Consider the following 20,728-nt stretch of genomic DNA (forward strand, 5'->3'; position numbering starts at 1 on the left):
AATGAGGCGTTTCGGTGAAGAACTTAAGGAAGATATATATGTTTTTTTTAACTTCAGGTCATGTAAGATCATTTAAAAACATAATTATCAGTTCTACAGCACCTCAAAAATTGCTTTTTTTCTGGTCTCATGGTGATGGCAGAGGTTTGTTTCCCGCAGTAACAGGACGACAGCATTAGACGAGTCCAGAATCCATTACACTGATGCACAGAGACAAGTGACAATGCAAGGCTGAGCAAAAGTCCCTGAGAGGACATGGATCAAAGGCATTGAAAGAATTAATGTACTTGACAAAATGACAGATTTGGTACCTATGAGTGTTAAAATGATCCATGATCTTTGTAATAATCAAGTCAATAATGTGAGCATTGAAAAAAATAATAAATGTCACAGGTTTAAAATACACAACACGATGTTTTTGAAATAAAAAGTTTTGTTTGCTTGGTTGTTGTTGGTGACCCAGAACTGGCTCCAGTAAACAGTGATTCATAAAGAGATAAACAAGGTTAACAGGTTTCAGCTGCTCTTATAGATTGGTACGAGTGCTGCTTGGATTGGATCTGGTCCCCGTCTGAACCAATACTTTTGAAATTATTCCGGTGTTCAAACCGGTGATTCAAAAATGAAACAAACAAACAAAGACGCTGTTCTTTTCTATAAACATGTAAGTGTGATGATGTAGTGTGACAGGGTGAAAGAGAGCGCTTGAATGCACCTGAGACGCTTTATTTCCTTCTTTCTGACAGTCTGAATGCAGTGGTGCATCTCCGTTTTCGCACACGCTGAAATGAACACGGAGTTCACCACTAATCGCCATGACGACTGCCTTTTTTCCGGAAAACTGTACAAACACCAAAAATGCGTTTCCTCATGCTGAACACTAGGGGGATCGTTTAAATCCAAAACAAAAGCGTGGAAGCCTCTCATGACAGAAGCTAACCACCATCAAATGCAAAACACAGCTAACATTTGGAAACTTTAAACTGAGTCTGAACGATACGTATTGTAAAGTTGGTAAACATATAGATGTGTGTGTGTACTCGTATTTGTTATCTTGCGGGAACCCCATCTGCTATGAACACCATTGTTGTTGGGACTTCTGGTTCTTGAGGACCAAAGAGCATTTGGATTGACCCAGGTGTGCATGGAGGTTTGGCATTGTCTAGCAAGCAATTAGCTTTAAAGCAGGAGAACATTTAAGGCAGGAAACCTGACCGCCCCCTCCCCGGACCACATTAAGGAGTTCCCTACTTTACTTTTTAGAACGTAGGTGCAGCGAGACTAAAGGGGAACCGGAAGTTGGAGTTGTCCTAAACATGCAATTTAGTTTTAATGTGCCACTCCCCCTTAGTATGATCTGTGTTATTGTATCTTTTATATTTATTTTAATGTTTTGTAATGTATGTAGCCTTTTTTAATCAATTGGTATTTTAAATTATTTTAATTGATCACTCAACTACAAAAACCGTCAGGACACATTTCCCATAATGCATTGTTTAGTAGTCAATTTGTGGCTTGCAGTCAGTGCAGTACTAAGTTTCCAGCTGCGTTCGCTCAGGTTGGGGCCTTGTTGCTTCCGCCCCTTTCTGGTGAAATGTTGTGATGATTGACAGGTGATGTTGGAGCAAAAACAAATACATACGTCATTCACCAGGTGATCTGCGCAGCGTCTCGTCCACCTGGGTGATCTCAAACACGCTTATTGTGCATCTTGGCTGCACCTATTTGGTGTCGCCAAGATGAATTTCCATCCGTTTTTTATAAAAATATAGGAGTGGATGACTGGCTGCTCTACAATAACTTGTGACCGGGGTTTAAATGTGCAAAAAGTCATAAGAAAGAAAGTCCAAAAATGGTTACTGAATTTTGTTTCTCCTTTACTAATTTGTGTTTTAAAAAGTAAACTTAAAAAAAAATTAAACACAGATTCAAAATTGGGAGCACATCTTCTCTGACTTCTCCACCTCCACCAAGTCCAGTCCAGATTTACAGACAATCATCTTCATCCACACTGAGGGTCTCAGCTGTTTGGGAGGAAGTGCTGCCAAGTGTCCAGCAGTAAAAAAGGAGACAAGAGAAGCCGTGTTCAGAAGAACCATTGATGGAGGTTACAGAACTGTAGAAATGAAGTCTTCTTTTGTGTTTAATAGTTATAACTCAACAGTGTTAACTGAACTGTGTTAATAGGGAAATTTAAATTAGAAAACAGCAGATATAGAAGACTAATTAAACAGAAATGTATTACTGATTTATTTACTTGTATTTATTTACGTATTTTATTTGAATGAGAGTTTTATGAGTACATTTTGTACAGAAAACAGTTAATAATAGAGTATAGTTAATCATATAGTACATAATAATAATAATAAACTTTATTTGTATAGCACCTTTCCAGATAAAAATCACAAAGTGCTTCACAGTACAACACGATAAAACAACAGTAAAAACACATGTTAAAAAGAAATTAAGAAAAAGCCATTTTAAAAAGATATGTTTTTAGCTGCTTTTTAAAAGAAAACACTGAGTCCACAGATCTGAGGCTGAGAGGAAGAGAGTTCCAGAGGGATGGCATGTTCCATACAAATTTATTGGCTATCGGGCACTCACAAGTAGCGTGTATGTGTGCATTGAAGTTTCGGCCCTCCCTCAGCTATACCCCGCCTTCAGTGGCCCCCAAGTAAATTGAGTTTGAGACCCCTGGTTTAAATCATTCAAATTAGTAGACGTCTTTGCAACAAGCCACTAAAGACAACTGCATGGATTTGTATACTTGTGTGTGTGTGTGTGTGTGTGCGTGCGCATGTGTGTTGCAGTAGAACAGCCAGAGAAGGATTAGTGTCAATGCCTGATGAGGTGGAAGAGAGCGGGAAAACAAAGTACATTAGGCACATTTGAACTCTCAACACACAAACACAAAAACCCACACAAGCAAAACCCACACACATTCACATGCCAATTCATTTTTTTCATTGGTGCTAAATGTCAACCTTTATCAATTTACAGAATCGGATTCATGTCTTTTCAGGTCCAGCTTGAGTACAAACCAAGAGTGATAGGATTCAGAACTCAAAGATCTGAAAAAAACAACACATTTTGAATCTTTAATGTTTTCTTTTCTACATGTTCATGTGTTTCTGTAAAAAGGTCAGTGTTGCTCCGCGTTGTTAGTGCTGGAGGTCTTTTGATGAATACTCAAAGGAAGACTAGTGTAGCCGGCTGTGATAGCTTTTTTCTTTCTGTCCTCAACTCTGGTTAACCCTTTAACACCGGTACTTTATCTCCAGTGTTTACATTCTTTCTACTTCCACAGCTCATAACTCTTCAAATAACGTAATTCCAGTGGATTCAGTCATGGCGAAAAGCAGCCATACGCCACTATGCACTGTGTGCTGCATGTTGGTTAGTACTTTCACCTCACAGTAAGAAGGTTCTGTTTCAAATTCCAGTTGGGTCCTTTTTGAGTGGAGTTCTCCCTTTCTCTCTGGTTTTCTCCAGGGACCACTTGCTCCATAAGGTAATTGGTGACGTTAGGTCCCTTTTTTGGGAATGTGAGTGTTTGAAGTTGTCTGTCTCTGTGTGGCCCTGCGATGAACTGGAGATCCATCCGGAGCTTACCCCACCTTCACTCAACAATGATAGGGATAAGCTCCAGCAAACCCATCACCCCAAAAGGGATTAAGCATTATTGGAAATCAATTGATGTAAGAATTGATGGATGGAGGGGGGGATAGCCCAAATCCGAATTCCTCCCCTACCCCTTCGGCTTCTCCCTAACCCTACAATTATCCCTCCAAGTGGAGAGATTTGGAAAAAATTGTCTCTTCAAATTTGGGTGTTACTGCCGCTTGATGAGGCAATCAGTAGTCGCTGGTCAGCTACGTTAGCCTGTAGCTGCCAGTGCTCGGAAAATACATGACATGATGAGACAGAAGAGAAACTTTTTGGAAGAAGTGTCTGGATGGAAAATAACACAAGCATGACAGTGATTGTGTGATGGTGTGAGGCTGCCCTGCATCCTGCAAAGATTCAAAGAGTCAATCAAAAAAAAGATGTTTTTTTATGTTTAAGGTGGCTTCAACATCAAAACAAAACATCTTTTTTTATGGAAATCAAAAGATGTCATCATTCCTGACATCTTTCCACCTCAAGTTGTCTGTCGACACATTTGACTACTTTAGACACTAAAGTCCAGTAGAAACCACTTTGGTTCCATTTATCCTCTTCGTTGAAAAAGTGTTAACTTTGATGATGTAGCATCCGTCACACACCCACATCCAAATTGAGAAGAGGAGACGTTCGGATGTTGCTTTCCCATCAACCTCTGCCTGTCTTCGTGCTGATGAACTGTCACTGAATCAGTTGCATCCTCTGCCATGTGGGAACATGGGAGGTGAGGAGAAAAAAATGGAAAAAAGAAGATTTGAAATTGTGAAAGAAGTGGGAAACGATCGGGAGGCTTCTGTTCTCAGGTTGTCAGGATGGGAATTGAAAATGTGGAGGTGAAGATGAAGAGGAGAATTGGTGAGGACCAGGTGGAAGGGCAGAAATAACGAGAGAAGAATGAAATAACAAAAGTTATGATCAGATTTTTCTTTAGAAGCACTTTTCAGGTTATAAGATGACTTATATTTTACTCATGAAATGAGGGACGTTATACACTAATTGATATTTTTCTCAGTGTAAAAGCAAAGTGGAAAAGACCCCCGTTAAAGTGAGCTCTGGTGCATAAGACCTCATCAGTCACACATGAGCAGAAAATCGCTGCCTCGCTGCCCACCGAGGCGGCGATTGTCTGCTCATGTGTGAGACGCGTTCTGCTTTAACAAGCTATTGTTTGGTAGAGTCGCCACTCAAGGAGGGGGGCGTCTGTCACTTCGCTGACCCTTGACCCAGCCACACTGCACCAAACTGGATTTGCCACGCCTCATCAGAGCAAGGCGGCATTCATCTTCAGCTTCCTGCTCCTCACATGCAGACGCCACTTGAAAAAGGATTTCAGAACGGATCATCTCGGTTCTTCTGAGGCCATCAGCCCCTGACTGGGTTCTGATGTTTCTCTGGCAGTTTATGGTCTATGGTCCGTGCAATGGGCGGCAGTTTAGCTCAGAGGGTTGTGCAGGTCGTCCAACAATCGAAGGGTTGGCAGATCGATCCCCGTACTCCCCAGCCAGCTAGGCTGCAACTCACCGCTCCCCCCAGGGGATGGGTCAAAATACAGAGAAGAATTTCCCCATTGTGGGATAAATTAGGTATCAATTATTATTAATTAATAACACCACAGTAATTCTCAACCCCCCACCACCAATGACCCACTCCGACACGCCAATCTCTGGCTTCTCCACCAACCCCATGCCCAACCAACCACTTCATTAGGTACACCATGGCTTCTTCTTTTTATGGAATGATAATTTTTTTTTAGCTCAAACGTTGACCTAGAATAGGAGGCATCATCTGTGGACCTTTTCCAACCTTGGTTTTCCAGTTTTGCTTGATCACAAAATGAAAATCACATTCAATCCTCCTGAATTCAATTTGAATTTTGTACCTGATCACAGATCATCTCAAATGTTTAGAAAATGACATTCAAGAGGAGGACGGATGCAGATTGACGCTATGTCAGAGGGGATTTTGAGGAAAATCTGGAGGAATTCTCCGTTTGCTTTGATGTTTTTTACCAAACACCAGATTGCGGCTCTGTGTTTTTTTCTTTTAGAAATTCTGCTGATTTTCAGCTTATTGGGAATTCAGAGAAAATTTAGGATCAATATCTAGATTCTCAATAGTTTCCTCTTTCCTCAACTAGTACAATTCAAAGTCCTACATGGGTGATGTGGCAGACTTTAGGGTTTCTCCATGAAAGACCTCTGGCTTTTGATCTGGTTTACCACCTGTACCTGTCTGCCTTGGGAGACCAGAACAAGAAGATTTGCCCCAGACATCGTGGCCCCTAGGATCAACCCAGTTCTGCAACAGCCACCACGATAAGCTGGAAGTTCAAAATTGCCTTTTGCCCTACATGATAGTCTGTTATGTAGTGAAATCCTTACTTAAAGATTGGAGGTCATTGTGACTTCAAGCACGAAAGAACTGTTTTCTTTTTTTTTTTGTTCGAGTTCTCACGCTCCATGCTCCAGCCCTCTTCTCTTTCCACGGGACAATGTCAGAAGATGCTCCACCCTTTCCAGTCTGACAGGAACATGACACTCACAAACTCAACACACACACCTTCAGGTACCTGCACACAGCTCAGTTTACCCCTGTGACCACAAAGCCTAATGGGAGGACTGACATCATCACCTCCATCTTTGCAGCTGTCTGTCACATTGGACAGTGAGATCACCAGGTTAAACATCTCCTGCATGCTTCACATCTTTGCTGCAAAGAATACCCGGTTAAGAAAACATCACACAACACAGACGGCCGAGAAGATGAAGTCTGGTTTGGATGGATGGTTGGGAACTCGGGTCTCACTGCTTCTCCACTGGTGTTCATCAGAGTTCTGCTTCTGACTCTACTACATCTCTGAGCTTGATCTTTGGCTCACGTGGTTTTTCTCGTTACTCAGCCGCTGGCAGACAGTTGGTTGTGGCTTTTCCACCTGATGATGCGACAGCATCTTCAATGGATCTGTGTTTGCATGAAGGGACTCGTTCGGGTTCAAGGTAGAAGTGCTTGTGCCCAGTGGTGATTTTGTTATGATTATGAAGTTTTCAACCAAAATCCCACAACCTAAACGTCTTTGGAAGCCATGTTTCATGTCTATCTGACGCCTCTGTTTCCAAAAGCTCCTCTACATCGGCGTGGCCGTTGGTGCTGAGCTGATAGATCCCCCTTTTCTGCAAGCTGTGTCTTGCATGAGTGAGGAGCTTGAAGGAGGGGGGGGCACAAACAACACACACTGGACTGACAGTCTCTAATCTCAACAGTTTCTCTTTAGCGACAAAGAAACTGTAAAAAGTGACATATTTTTGGTTCCAAATCGACACTTTTAAACAATGTGTGCAATGACACAATGAATGTGTGCATCATTCCCTGCTGTTTATTAAACTTACACACCAAAAATAATTTTGATAAGCCCTGGAAAATGCTTTGAATTTAAGCTACATTGCAGCAAGCAGCACTGGTTGTGGTTCAGATATGAGGCTTGCACATGCAGATTTGGGCGACGGGTGGAGTACCAAGGTCTGGCAGCAGCAAGATTTCAGCAGCGCGGCGCGATTTGGCATCTGAACCGTCTGGAGCAAATCGGCCAACACTACCCATCCCTGCTAATATTGGGCGAAGGCCGACGGAACTGGAGCGATCCTGATCACCCACGGGAGGCAAGCTGGTGGCCGAACGGGAGACCCGCTGTGGGACGGGGAGCCAGCCTGCTCGGGCCTCCAGAACTTTGTGATATTTTTCTTATTTTCATTGAGGGAATAATAAAAAAGATCTCCTAATTTTATTCTTGTTCTTATTTTTAAGCTCTCTTGGTTAATGCAGGACAGCAAGCCTGCATTAAAAGAAACTTAACACAAATGTGGAGAACACATTTGGGACTTTAACTTTAAGTTTAACTTTAAATACGTGCGGCCAAAAACATCATCCAGCCTTGGACACACCTAAAATGCATGTGGGGAATCCAGTAATGGATTTCTTATTACATTTGTTCCATTTTATAAGAGAAATGCCACAAGTACATGTCAAAAACAGAAAAACAACAACATGATTTTCCTTGGAGAGGGACTTTAAAGAACAGCTAAGGAACCTCAGCAGCTCATCTGCCTCACTACCAACACCAAAAGCCACAAAATTTCGGTTTTCCAGGAGACAATCTTTCCTGGGACTTGATGTTTTTCAAAAATGACATTTTTTTCTTAATGTGTTATTTCAGACCGCAATTGTAATAAGGTCTAAATGACAAACTCAGTACATTTTTGATCTGTCTTCAAAGTGATTTGGGACATGACAGCAGCTGCCTGAAGCTTTGAAGATGAATATTTCATGTTTGACGTGTTACGGGTTTGGTTTTTTCTGATCTGCTTATCTTTGTGTTTCAGGGATCTGAACGGGAACAACCTGACTGTCATCACCAAGTCCGACTTGTCTGGACTCAGACATCTCCGAGTGCTGTGAGTCGGAGCTTCACGCACAGAGACATCATCAGGAGACGTCCACGTTTTTAGAAACAACTGGAAATCAAAGCAAGCTCTGACAGAAAAATCGGTCACATTCCACAAGGAAGTAGTCAAACAGGACACAACAAATATGATTTCAGGTTGAACTCTGAACATAAGACATTTAGACACATTTTAATATGCAAATGATTATATTATAGCTTCAAGTCTATAAAAAGCCAGTAAAAATTAAAATATTTTAAAAAGTTGTCATTAAAAAATTACCGCATTTAACCTACATCCTTAGAATCCAGAGGAAACAGTTGGACCTTTTTTACTGTCTAAGAATCTCTGAAGACTTTTTGAGAATACATGTGATGCAGGTATTGGAGATTGTTCAAATATAAAAATAAAAGGTCCACATTTTGTTTTTCTCTCAAAAATGTCTTCAAGCTGAAAAAGTAGAAACATTTTAGTTCAATCAGGATCAGAAAAAAGTGTTGAAAATGCAGCAGCGAAAACGTGAAACTGCAGTAGAAGGAAAGTTGTGCATCGTTGGGTCTGTGCATGGCTGAAGATGAGTCATTTCCCAGAGCTCTGAACTTCTTGCAGCTTCTTGCTGCTTCTTGAAGCTTCTTGTAGCTTCTTGAAACTTCTTGGAGCTTCTTGAAGCTTCTTACAGCTTCTTGTAGCTTTTTTGAGCTTCTTGTAACTTCTTGCAACTTCTTGAAGCTTCTTGCAGCTTTTTTGAGCTTTTTGAAACTTCTTGCAGCTTCTTGAAGCTTCTTGCAGCTTTTTTGAGCTTCTTGAAACCTCTTGGAGCTTCTTGAAGCTTCTTGCAGCTTCTTGTAGCTTCTTGGAGCTTCTATGAGTGTAGATCAGTCCATGTGAGTGGCTCTGAGTTTTCATTCTTGGTCGTTCTAAAGCTGTTTCAGATGCCTTCAACCTGCTGGACCTCATTTCTCTGATGATCCGACTTCTCGTGTCTCTTGGCGACACAGCAGCTCTTCTTATTTTTTCAGGATTTTTCCTGTTACTTTAGCAGAAAGGAGGTGCGGGTACTGTCCAATCTCTGGAGTGTTGAGCATCGTCAAAGCTCCACAAAACACATTTCCAAGCATAGATTGCAGGAGAATGAATTTATATGACCAGTTTAAAATAATGTGAATTTGGATCGTAGATCCGTGTGCTGTCATGTGTCTGTGCTAGTTTAGATATTTTTTTATGTCATGTTCCTGCAGCCACCTGATGGAGAACCAGATCTCCAACATTGAGAGAGGAGCATTTGATGAGCTGAAGGAGCTGGAGAGACTGTAAGAGTCCAGAAGTGAAATTCTTAAAGAAAAACTGACTCGACTGATGTCTGACGCCACGTTTCCTCTCGCCTCTGCAGCCGCCTCAACAGAAACCGTCTGAGCCAGCTTCCAGAGCTGCTGTTTCAGAAGAACGAGGCTCTGTCCCGACTGTGAGTGCTGCTCCGAATGTTTAAGTCTGGGTCCTGCTTCTCTGTTCTTGTTTCTAACATCGTCTCTGCAAACGCACATTCAGAGGAAAGCGTGTGCATTTGTTCGGATGTGACGCACACATTTTGTGCCAGACTCGTTTATCTTGGTTTATGTGTTCTTTGTGTGATTCATTCATGAATATTTCACTTTAATACCACAACTTTTCTCACTTTTTCCACGTGGATTCACATATGACCAATTTTGCTCTGTCCAATATGCACTAAATGTACATAGTGGTTGTGTGACACGTCCTTTAAAAACTTTGGAGTATGTTCAGCTGGTGTAGCCTTCACAAACAGACTCCACTCTTGAGAAAATTCCACTACGGACATTAAATCCCACCCTGATCATCTTTTGATCTATTCTCAAAGGGTTAATTATGATTGTGCCATCTTAGCCATAATCCCAAAACCCGAGTCGTTTTCTAGAACTTATTTCCACAGAATCTATTTCCACAGAACCGCAGGAGTTCATCAGAAGTTCTGTTGTAGGCGGGGACTGTCGGCCCTACGAACGTCCTGCTTCATCCGAAAAATGCCAAAAGAACATGTAAAGAACACCAAAAACACAGTTGTCATCTGATTTAGGGTACTAAAAATTCAAAAGAACCTAAATAAAGCCTAATTAACTTAATAGTTTCAGTCATTTAGTGGGAAACATAGGAACATTTTTGAAGTTAATAGTAGGGAAAGACATCAGTCACCAACTGACATTTACTGAGTTTTATGTAAAGCTTTCATTCCCTTAAGTTACTGCTATATTCAAGGTAAACGCAGATGATCCTGAACGGCTCCTTTTTGACGGTTCAGAATCAGTTATAACTTTGATTATTAATACTAAAACAAGAAAGTTAGCCCAGGATCTGGCAACAAAAATTGACCAAAACCAAGAAACCGGTTTCAACAACATTTTTCTACCTGATTGGCAAGTGAAAGACGACACGCCCACTGCCTAACAGAAGACAGGTGCTGATTGGTTAATCAGTGCCACTTTATACCAGTGCTACAAATTTTCAAAATGTATTAGAAGATTGATAGAAGATGTTGCTACTTTTGTTAACATCATTTTATAGCGATAAAATACTCACCAAACTGTACTTTTATGGGTTCCGTTGATTGACTGTATTAGAGACCTGGACTGAGCCTGACGTTATTCATGTCAAAAAGGGTTTACTACGTGGGGGCCAGCTGGCTCCGCCTACTTTGAATTGAGGCATTTGATCGAACAGTTTATAATTTGAATAACTTGAACTAAAGAACAAAACATCAAAAAAAAAAAAATGAAGACTATCATTTTAGGAAAAGGTACCAGAGCCAGAACGGTTCTTCTGACCAAAACAATAGTAACAGCTGTTTGTTGTTCCATTGACGTCTATGGGATTTTGGTGAGTACTTCCTGTTTGGAACACCAGGGGGGCGGCGGCGCTCAGTCCAGTTCACACTCAATGGTTCATCCCCAAAATGCCCCAAAACATGTTTGCGTGTTAGCTTCAACCTGAAACACCAGTTACAGGATAATCAACCAGAGCCATGATTGACCTTGACAGCAGCCGGTCGCTTTGTTGCTGATGGAAATCAATACGTCAGCGGCTGCTGGCAGCTGCGTTTTCCTGATATTCTTATAGTAAATCCCTGATAAATTCAGATATTATCAAGCACAGTTGTGAAATCACTGTCTGCCCTTAAATTCTCAACAAAAGCAGGATCATGTGTGTTTTTTTTAGATCATTTTAGCTGCTTCTACTGTTTATTCTGCAGCTCAAAACTAACCAAAAATAACTTTTATACAAATGTGAATTATGAAAAGGCTTGAAGGCTGCACTGTCGGGCAGTTCCAGAAAATTCCATCTACTACAGGCAAAAGTGAACAAGTGTGTGCATGAATGTGTGCGTGTGTGTGTGTGTGTGTGGGGGGGTGGGGGGGTGTATTTTCTGTTTTGGCAATATCACACTCGAGCTCCCAGCAGGGAAAGCAGAGATGGACTTGGCATGTCTGATCAATCAGCGCAAACGCACACACACACACACACACGCACACACTTACACACACACACACAAAGCGACACACTGGCTGCATAAAACCATTAGCAGCAGCTCCAGCAGGAGTGATTTTCCTTCCTCCTGCTGTGTTGATGGACCCCGTGAAGCTAATGTGCCTGAAAAGCACAGAAACCTTCTCCCGTTGGTCTGCTTTGTGCTTCTGCACATTTTTACCGGCTTCTATAAAATCCTCCTCTGCTTGTTCTTGCCTCTTTGTCGCCGAATGATCCACAAACCGACAGCAGAAACCGTCGTCAGACGCCGGATTCAAAGCTGCAGCTGAAAAAAATGCTTCTTTGTTTTGGAATTCAGTTTAAGCTTCAGAGGCAGCTCCTCATGACTTCGGTTGAAGCTGATCTGATGTTTCGGTGGCTTCAATACTTCTGGTCGCTCCTCCTCTCTTCACAAACCCGTCCACAGCATGTAAACATGAACATGAACACTAATGATTTTAAGAACACCCACAGTAATAAACTGCTGGAGTATTTAGCCGTCAGTCGTCTCCATTCATTCCATCCTCTCAGTACCTGTTAGCTGTGTTTGTCTGGGTTAGACGTTCTGCACTGAGACCGAGCCGTGGTTCATGGATCTGTTGAATATTGGAGTAAAGCTGCAGAAGTCCATTCTTCTCTCGTTGGCGTTTTTCTGCACACTCGGTTTCTCCGCGTTAGCCGAAGCTAACAATAAACTAGATGTCCTTCAAACCTCATGGCCAAACCAGACAACACAGTAAAAAGGTCACACAGCGACATTCAACACAATCATCTTCACTTACTTTCTCGTTTGTTTTCCAATTCGTAATCCTTTTAATTTTTCTCCTCTTTCTCACAGCAGTGCATCGGCATAAACCATCCATGATTGTCCATTTCCCTTGTGGATTTTGAATCTGCAGCATTTTTATTTTATTTGGGACATAACGTTTTTTCTTGTTGCAGCGTTTCACTTCTTTTTGGTGCGCTGCCTCAGCCACCATAAAAAGTACCTGACGGGGTCACGCTTCATTGTTCCTGTTGACAATGATTTGGTTAGAAAAAAAAGAAAAAGTCTGTTTCATTTAATTTCCTGTTCAAATCCATCATAAATGAGCTTTACTGAGAATGTCTCCAGACCAACATCTGTGAACTTGGGCTGTTAATTCCACGTTAAATCAGCGTCTTCCCTTCATCTAATGCTGAGGAATGACGGATCACTTTTTACAGGATACCTTTCATAATCTTATCAGCTACATGAAATAAACACAGAGCAGAAAAACTGAGGAGTTTCCTGGAATCTCATGTTATCGCTTCATTGTTTTTAACTCATAAAAGCAAAAAGTTTCTCTTTGCATTAAAAGAGAAACATAACCTGTTTCTAAAATAAAAAAGACAGATTCTTAATCTCAATTTCTTATCAAATGAAAAATTGGTTTAATTGTATTCAATGTCAATGTTTCCAGAAGTTAGGAAAATATCAAAGTATACTTGGTGCTAAAGGGAAAGTGTGAGCGTTCCTGCTTAAGCGTGTCAGTGAAGACACTTCAGCGTTGGTCTCATTAGGCGGCATGGCGGCGCCGTCCTCATTACAGCAGGTGATTGGCATGTGAGTGGGACTAATTAGCAGGCTGAGTCTGGCAGAGGTGCAGACGGCAGCTGCCGAGCGGCTGCAGCAGCGTGGAGGTGAGTGGAGGTGGCGCTTCACCTGAATGCTGCTCAGACACAGGCGGAGGATGTCCAGAGGTCCTCGGTTTGTGATCCGGGTTTCTCTCAGAGCTTCTTCTCCTCCTTTCAGTGAAGAAGGAACCTTTTCTCTGTGAAAGACTGAAAGGAGAGAGGTTTGTGAAAATCCAGTATTTCTAAACATCTTTCTGTTCCATCTTCTTCTTCCAGTAAATGATTATGTTTACTTTGATGATAAAATCAGGAGTTCATGTTTCATTGATGGTTCCCCTCATTGTTTGATCATTCTGTATTTTTTCATGAATGCTTTAGATGTTCATGTTGAGATCAGCTGGATTGTTTCTGCTTTATTTTGAAAGGACAGAGATTTTTTTTTGTCTTCATCAGTAGATAAAGTCCTTCCTGTCTGGACTGCAGTGGCTGGTCAGTGTTTCCCAAACTGAAGATCTAGGCAGGCAGACAGACAGGCAGGCAGGCAGGCAGGCAGACAGACAGACAGACAGGCAGGTAGGCAGGCAGGCAGGCAGGCAGACAGACAGGCAGACAGGTAGGCAGACAGGCAGACAGGTAGGCAGGCAGACAGACAGACAGACAGGCAGGTAGGCAGGCAGGCAGGCAGACAGGTAGGCAGGCAGACAGACAGACAGACAGGCAGGTAGGCAGGCAGGCAGACAGACAGACAGACAGGCAGGTAGGCAGGCAGGCAGACAGACAGGCAGGCAAGCAGACAGGCAGGCAGACAGGTAGGCAGACAGGCAGACAGGTAGGCAGGCAGACAGACAGGCAGGCAGGCAGGCAGACAGACAGGCAGACAAAATAAAAAACTTACTACTAAAATAATAAACAATACATAAAACTACATAACAAGTGCTTCAATATGTGTTCAATTGATAAAAACCAGAGAAATAATAATAACAATAAAATTAATTGATATAAAGAGAGTCTCCAAACATAATCTATAAGACGATATCCAGGTTTAACATCTTTATGGCAGTTGGATAAAAACTGTTCTGACATTTTTGTAGTGAAACCTTCCACCAGAGGCACGTTGTCTTGCCCAAGGACCCTTCGACACATGGGCAGGCAGGGCGGGAATCAAACCTAGAATCTAGCGATCAGAGGTTGACCGCCTTACCGCTGCACCACGGCCATCCTTAATCCTGTACGGCATAGTTTTTTAGTAGTTAGGGATTAGGGTGGGGATTCAGACACAGCAGTCTGTTTCATCATTTACCTTCCAGACGGTATTAAACGCTTTCTTTGAAACTTTTTCTTCAAGCTAAAGTCTGAACCGTCGATTTAAAAAAAACTGTTGCTCCAAACTAAAGGAGAGTTTGAGTGAAAGTGGCGGCTGTTTGTCCTGCAGCAGGAGGAGGCTGATGGACAGCAGGAGACGAGAAGACGAGTGGGAAAGTTTGCCTTTCTCACCCTCCACTGTGAAGAGGAGGTTATTGGAGCGACGGCACAGAACAAAGGAGGGATGAGGACGACTCGGCAGATGACGGAACGGATCCGAACAGACACAGAACAAATATTGTAGGACCACCAACTGTCCACACACATGCACGCGCACGTGCACACACGTCCAGCTGTGACCGCTCTGCTTCCATCCAGTAAACCTCGTCTCCAGACTCGCTGGGTCCCGGCAACAGATATCCTGACAACCCAAAGACAAGCATCCTGATATTGTGTGTCTGTCTTTGTGTGTGTGTGTGTGTGTGTGTGAAAAAAACCCAAAAAAGTAGAGTTCTCAACCAAAAGTGGGAAAATCTGTGGATGTTTTTGGTTTAAACCAAAGTCTAACTACAACAAACCATTTCTTAATGTTTGTCAAAAGTTTCACTGAAGCAAACAGTAAAAAACTGAACGTCATGGAAAAATTATTGCACGTTATTTGAATTAAATGTACATTTTTTGGATTGTCGTAAAAGAACCGCTGCTCTGCTTCCTCCTGTTTACAAAACGGAATCTGTGATTAAAGCTAATAGAAGATCTCAGTCCTCTACAGCGTTCGTTCAAACGACCACTTCCAGTGAAAAATCCATGTAGACGCACGCAAACGTGCGTTTTGTGCTTTCAAAACTCTCACATTTACGTGCCATGACACAAGTGAAACTTGCATCGTGGCACATAAACCCCATTGACAGACGCTCAAAGGTCCAACCAATTGAACTTTGACCAATCAGGGAGTCAGATTTGGTAGTGACGTGTGAATGGCATCCTTCTTTAATTCACGGAAGTGCCAAAGGTTTAAAAATTGATCATGAAGGTCGAATGAATAATTGCGGTTAGCGACAGCTCCGCCCCGCTTGCTCAGTGTGAACGCCATGTGCTACATGGACATTCAATAACTCACGTTTAGCACGTTCTTGAATGTGCGTCAGATGTGAGCGTAGCTTTAGAAAGCTACAGGCGCTTTTGTATCCCGTGCACACCCCTGTGCATGCAGAATTTGTGCACCGTCAGTAACTTACTAGAGTGTGGCGTAAGGACGCCGTGCGACAGCATCATCCATACGTCATCAGTGCGTCATTAGCCTTATGACAATGGTACCTTCCATTCCCACAAAATGACCGTACGAGCCTCAAGGGAACTAAAAGACCCCTAAAGATGCAGCTGCTCCTTTCTACGATCCTCCCCAGACCCAGACAACCCAATAACCTGCAGACCCCGTGCGGGTCAACCCCCCAAACGGGGGGACGTGACTTCAGGCTTCAACCATCTTACGTTATGTCTTTTTTTGCCTCCTGAGGAGCAGAACCCATTCTCCTCTGTCTTTCGGGAGGAACATTCTTGTCTCAGGAATGAGGAACCGTTAAGGACCGGAGGAGAACAGCAGGCGGGCTGACGTTTGTCTGCTTTCACTCCACATGCATGAACAGCAGAACAGCATCGGGAACACGAGCAGATGCTGGGAATGCACCGCCGAGAGGGAAGGAAACCCGGGAGAACGCCAGCCGCTGAAGAACACAAAGCAGTCCATCTGAGACTCAAAGAGCTCCTGATGACAGCAGATGATCACCTAAAATCCTGGACATTTATCACATTTACAGAACATGCTCTGGCCTCTTTTTTTCATTTAGAAACTTTGATTTTATCATCCGCTTGTGCTCCAGCTTTCCCATCAAACACACAGAGGGACTGCATTTGCTTTTTCCTCACTTCTTTCTGCCTCCCCAGCTCCCGTCTGAAATGTGATAAAAGGAAATATCACTTTAGCTTTTCCTTGTTTTGAACCTTTCAGCCCTTTCTGCAGGAACAATGGAGTGAACGGTTCTTTTGTGTGTCCAAGTATCCCCATGCTGCAGCCATTTCAACGCTAAATCCAGCCTCAGGTTTCCTGTGACGCCTTTCTTTCAGGGCTCTCCTCTGCTTCCTGTCCATTCAGTTTTATGCTTGAAAGAACTAAAAGGATTAAGATCTGATATTTCAGAATTCAAAAAATGCCGTGTTTGATTGAAGCCAAAGCTCAGATTCCTCCAAAGGTAACAGGGACGTTTTAAGGTTATCTGTCGGTGTCTGTGGAGGACTTTGGTTTCCCTCCTCTGAGCGACACGTTACTTCTGCAACATTGTGAGTTCACTACACAACCACTAGGGGGCTCGTCAGATCCGTTTCACTGCAATTTAAAATCCAAACATCATGCAATAATCACACACAATTGCTTAAGATTTACGTAATAGTTGCGCATAAACGGCATAATCCTCAACCGGGCAAAGACCCGTCCGCCGGAACCCTCGACGAATGAAAGAAACACATGAATTACGTACATCGGCCTTAAAATACCTCCCAGTAAATGAAATGTGAAGCAGAACCCAGCATGGGCTTTCAGTTTGAACAAAAATGATTGGAATGTTTGGTTTTGAAGAGTTTCAAACAACAAAACAGTTTCCTGAGAATGACCCACATGGGCGTCGTCTGCAGACATGTCCATGACGTCCGTCATGACGTCCATCATGACGTCCATAACATCCATCATGACATCCGTCATGACGTCCATCATGACCTCCATCATAACGTCCATCATGACGTCCATCATGACGTCCATAAAGTCTATCATGACCTTCATCATGACCTCCATCATGACGTCCATCATGACGTCCATAACGTCCATCATGACGTCCATCATAACGTCCATCATGACGTCCATCATGACATCCGTCATGACGTCCATCATGACCTCCATCATAACGTCCATCATGACGTCCATCATGACGTCCATCATGACGTCCATAAAGTCTATCATGACGTCCATCATAACGTCCATCATAACGTCCATCATGACGTCCATCATAACGTCCATCATGACCTTCATCATGACCTCCATCATGACGTCCATCATGACGTCCATCATGACGTCCATCATAACGTCCATCATGACGTCCATCATGACGTCCATCATGACGTCCATCATGACGTCCATCATAACGTCCATCATAACGTCCATAACGTCCATCATGACGTCCATCATGACGTCCATAACGTCCATCATGACGTCCATCATGACGTCCATCATAACGTCCATCATAACGTCCATCATGACGTCCATCATAACGTCCATCATAACGTCCATCATAACGTCCATCATAACGTCCATCATAACGTCCATCATGACGTCCATCATAACGTCCATCATGACGTCCATCATGACGTCCATCATAACGTCCATCATAACGTCCATCATGACGTCCATCATGACGTCCATCATAACGTCCATCATAACGTCCATCATGACGTCCATCATAACGTCCATCATGACCTTCATCATGACCTCCATCATGACGTCCATCATGACGTCCATAACGTCCATCATGACGTCCATCATAACGTCCATCATAACGTCCATCATGACGTCCATCATGACGTCCATAAAGTCTATCATGACCTTCATCATGACCTCCATCATGACGTCCATCATGACGTCCATAACGTCCATCATGACGTCCATCATAACGTCCATCATGACGTCCATCATAACGTCCATCATGACGTCCATCATGACGTCCATCATAACGTCCATCATGACGTCCATCATAACGTCCATCATGACGTCCATCATGACGTCCATAAAGTCTATCATGACCTTCATCATGACCTCCATCATGACGTCCATCATGACGTCCATCATGACGTCCATCATGACGTCCATCATGACGTCCATAACGTCCATCATGACGTCCATCATAACGTCCATCATGACGTCCATCATAACGTCCATCATGACGTCCATCATAACGTCCATCATGACGTCCATCATGACGTCCATAAAGTCTATCATGACCTTCATCATGACCTCCATCATGACGTCCATCATGACGTCCATCATGACGTCCATCATGACGTCCATCATGACGTCCATAACGTCCATCATGACGTCCATCATAACGTCCATCATAACGTCCATCATGACGTCCATCATGACGTCCACCATGACGTCCATCATGACGTCCATCATGACGTCCATCATGACGTCCATCATAACGTCCATCATGACCTCCATCATGACGTCCATCATGACGTCCATAACGTCCATCATGACCTCCATCATGACGTCCATCATGACGTCCATAACGTCCATCATAACGTCCATCATGACCTCCATCATGACGTCCATCATGACGTCCATAACGTCCATCATGACGTCCATCATGACGTCCATCATGACGTCCATAACGTCCATCATGACGTCCATCATAACGTCCATCATGACGTCCATCATAACGTCCATCATGACGTCCATCATAACGTCCATCTGCTTCTCCTTTCAGGGACCTGAGTGAAAACCGGATCCAGGCTGTTCCGAGGAGAGCTTTCAGAGGAGCGGCTGATCTCAAAAACCTGTGAGTCAAAGTGCAGGAAGACTGCTGGAAACATGGGTGACGATGATGATGATGATGATGATGATGATGATAATGATTATGTCTTCCCAACTATAGCCAGCTGGACAAAAACCACATCAGCTGTGTTGAGGAGGGAGCGTTCAGAGCGCTGCGATCTCTGGAAGTGCTGTGAGTGTTCTGAAGCATCATCCCTGAATTCCTCTGATGTTTGGAGAACAGTTTGTTCTTCTGCTGCAAACTCCTTTCCTGCTTTCTTCTCCATCCTTCCTGTCACATGACAACCCCCCTGTCAGCACCCTGAACAACAACAACATCAGCAGCATTCCCGTCTCCAGCTTCAACCACATGCCCAAGCTGCGCACCTTGTGAGTGTCCCGTCCTCCCTGCCTGGGAACCCAAAGGGGTTCACTTACATTCTGACACCCAGGTTTTTTCTGCCCCGCCCCCTCCAGCCGGCTCCACTCCAACTCCTTGCGCTGCGACTGCCACCTGGCCTGGTTGTCTCCGTGGCTGCGGCAGCGCCCGGCGCTGGGCCTCTACACTCAGTGCAGTTCCCCTGCGGCCCTCAGGGGCCTCAACCTGGCCGAGCTGCGGAAGAGCGACTTTGCCTGCACAGGTACAGACGCTCGGCTTCTACTGGAATGAAAATTCTCAAAAATGATCATGAAATGTAAGAAATTAGGATGAAAAAAAAAACAAGGTAAATGTCTAAAACTGGATTTTCTGTCAGAAAAACTGTGTTTTCGCTCCAAAAGCGGAGAATAGAGAAGATTTTCAACCCTTTGCTGTTGTCAGGAAACAGCGGCAGCGCCTTCGTTCAGCCGTGCAGCTTGGCCTCCGGATCCTGCCCCCCCATGTGCTCCTGCAACAACAACATTGTGGACTGCAGGGGGCGGGGCCTCACTGCCATCCCCGCCCACCTCCCAGAGGCCATGACCGAGATGTAAGAAGCAAACTGTCCCAGATTTAGTTTCTGCGATGATCCTTTCGTTTCTGCTTTGGATCATTTCTATGTTCCTGAAGGGTTCTCTCATGTTTGACCTAAAACCCGTCATAATCAGGAACCTCCTCTGCTAAATCCTTCCTCTAAGCGTGTTTGTTTGATGGGCAGCAGATCAAATTCTTTGCTTCCACAGACGTCTGGAGCAGAACGGCATCAAGTCGGTTCCTCCTGGAGCGTTCTCCTCCTACAAGAAACTCCGGCGAATGTGAGTCTGTCTGAAAGGGCCTACAGAATACCCTGCTTTTCTTTAGCCATGTATCCGATCATATATGACCGTTGGCACACGGAAGAAGGATTTTTTTCAATGAAAAATTTGTTATCTTTGCACCTCCTACCTGGAAGTGAGACGACTTGATCTCTGAGGCTCCGCCTTTCGCTCCTTGTGGGTGCCGCCCACTTAATGACATCATCCTCGGCCCCTGCAGCGTGTCTGCGTTTCTCCCATGAAAACAAACAACTTTTGCAAAGATGGATGCTTATTGTGACGATACAATTAAAGCGTTCAGCCGATCACTGCTAGCTCCATTGAGGAAGTGGGCGTGTCTGTTATCCTGTGGGCGGGGCTTGCAGCGGGGTCCTCATTTTGT

The 20,728-nt window shown here is 43.6% G+C and overlaps 1 protein-coding gene across 1 annotated transcript in view; it reads left to right on the plus strand.

Moving 5' to 3' along the window:
* Nucleotides 1-20,728, plus strand: part of LOC101161946 (slit homolog 1 protein) — a 51,825-nt gene that overhangs the window by 3,503 nt on the left and 27,594 nt on the right. The window contains exons 2-10 of the mRNA XM_023955750.2: nucleotides 8,043-8,114; nucleotides 9,341-9,412; nucleotides 9,493-9,564; nucleotides 19,067-19,138; nucleotides 19,235-19,306; nucleotides 19,432-19,503; nucleotides 19,591-19,754; nucleotides 19,934-20,081; nucleotides 20,275-20,346. Of these exons, the coding sequence (XP_023811518.1) occupies nucleotides 8,043-8,114; nucleotides 9,341-9,412; nucleotides 9,493-9,564; nucleotides 19,067-19,138; nucleotides 19,235-19,306; nucleotides 19,432-19,503; nucleotides 19,591-19,754; nucleotides 19,934-20,081; nucleotides 20,275-20,346 (816 nt within the window). The remainder of the gene's footprint in view (nucleotides 1-8,042; nucleotides 8,115-9,340; nucleotides 9,413-9,492; nucleotides 9,565-19,066; nucleotides 19,139-19,234; nucleotides 19,307-19,431; nucleotides 19,504-19,590; nucleotides 19,755-19,933; nucleotides 20,082-20,274; nucleotides 20,347-20,728) is intronic.

Source organism: Oryzias latipes, chromosome 1, assembly GCF_053564925.1.
Source record: "Oryzias latipes strain Hd-rR chromosome 1, Olatipes_Hd-rR_3.1".
Classification (NCBI taxonomy): Eukaryota; Metazoa; Chordata; class Actinopteri; order Beloniformes; family Adrianichthyidae; genus Oryzias; species Oryzias latipes.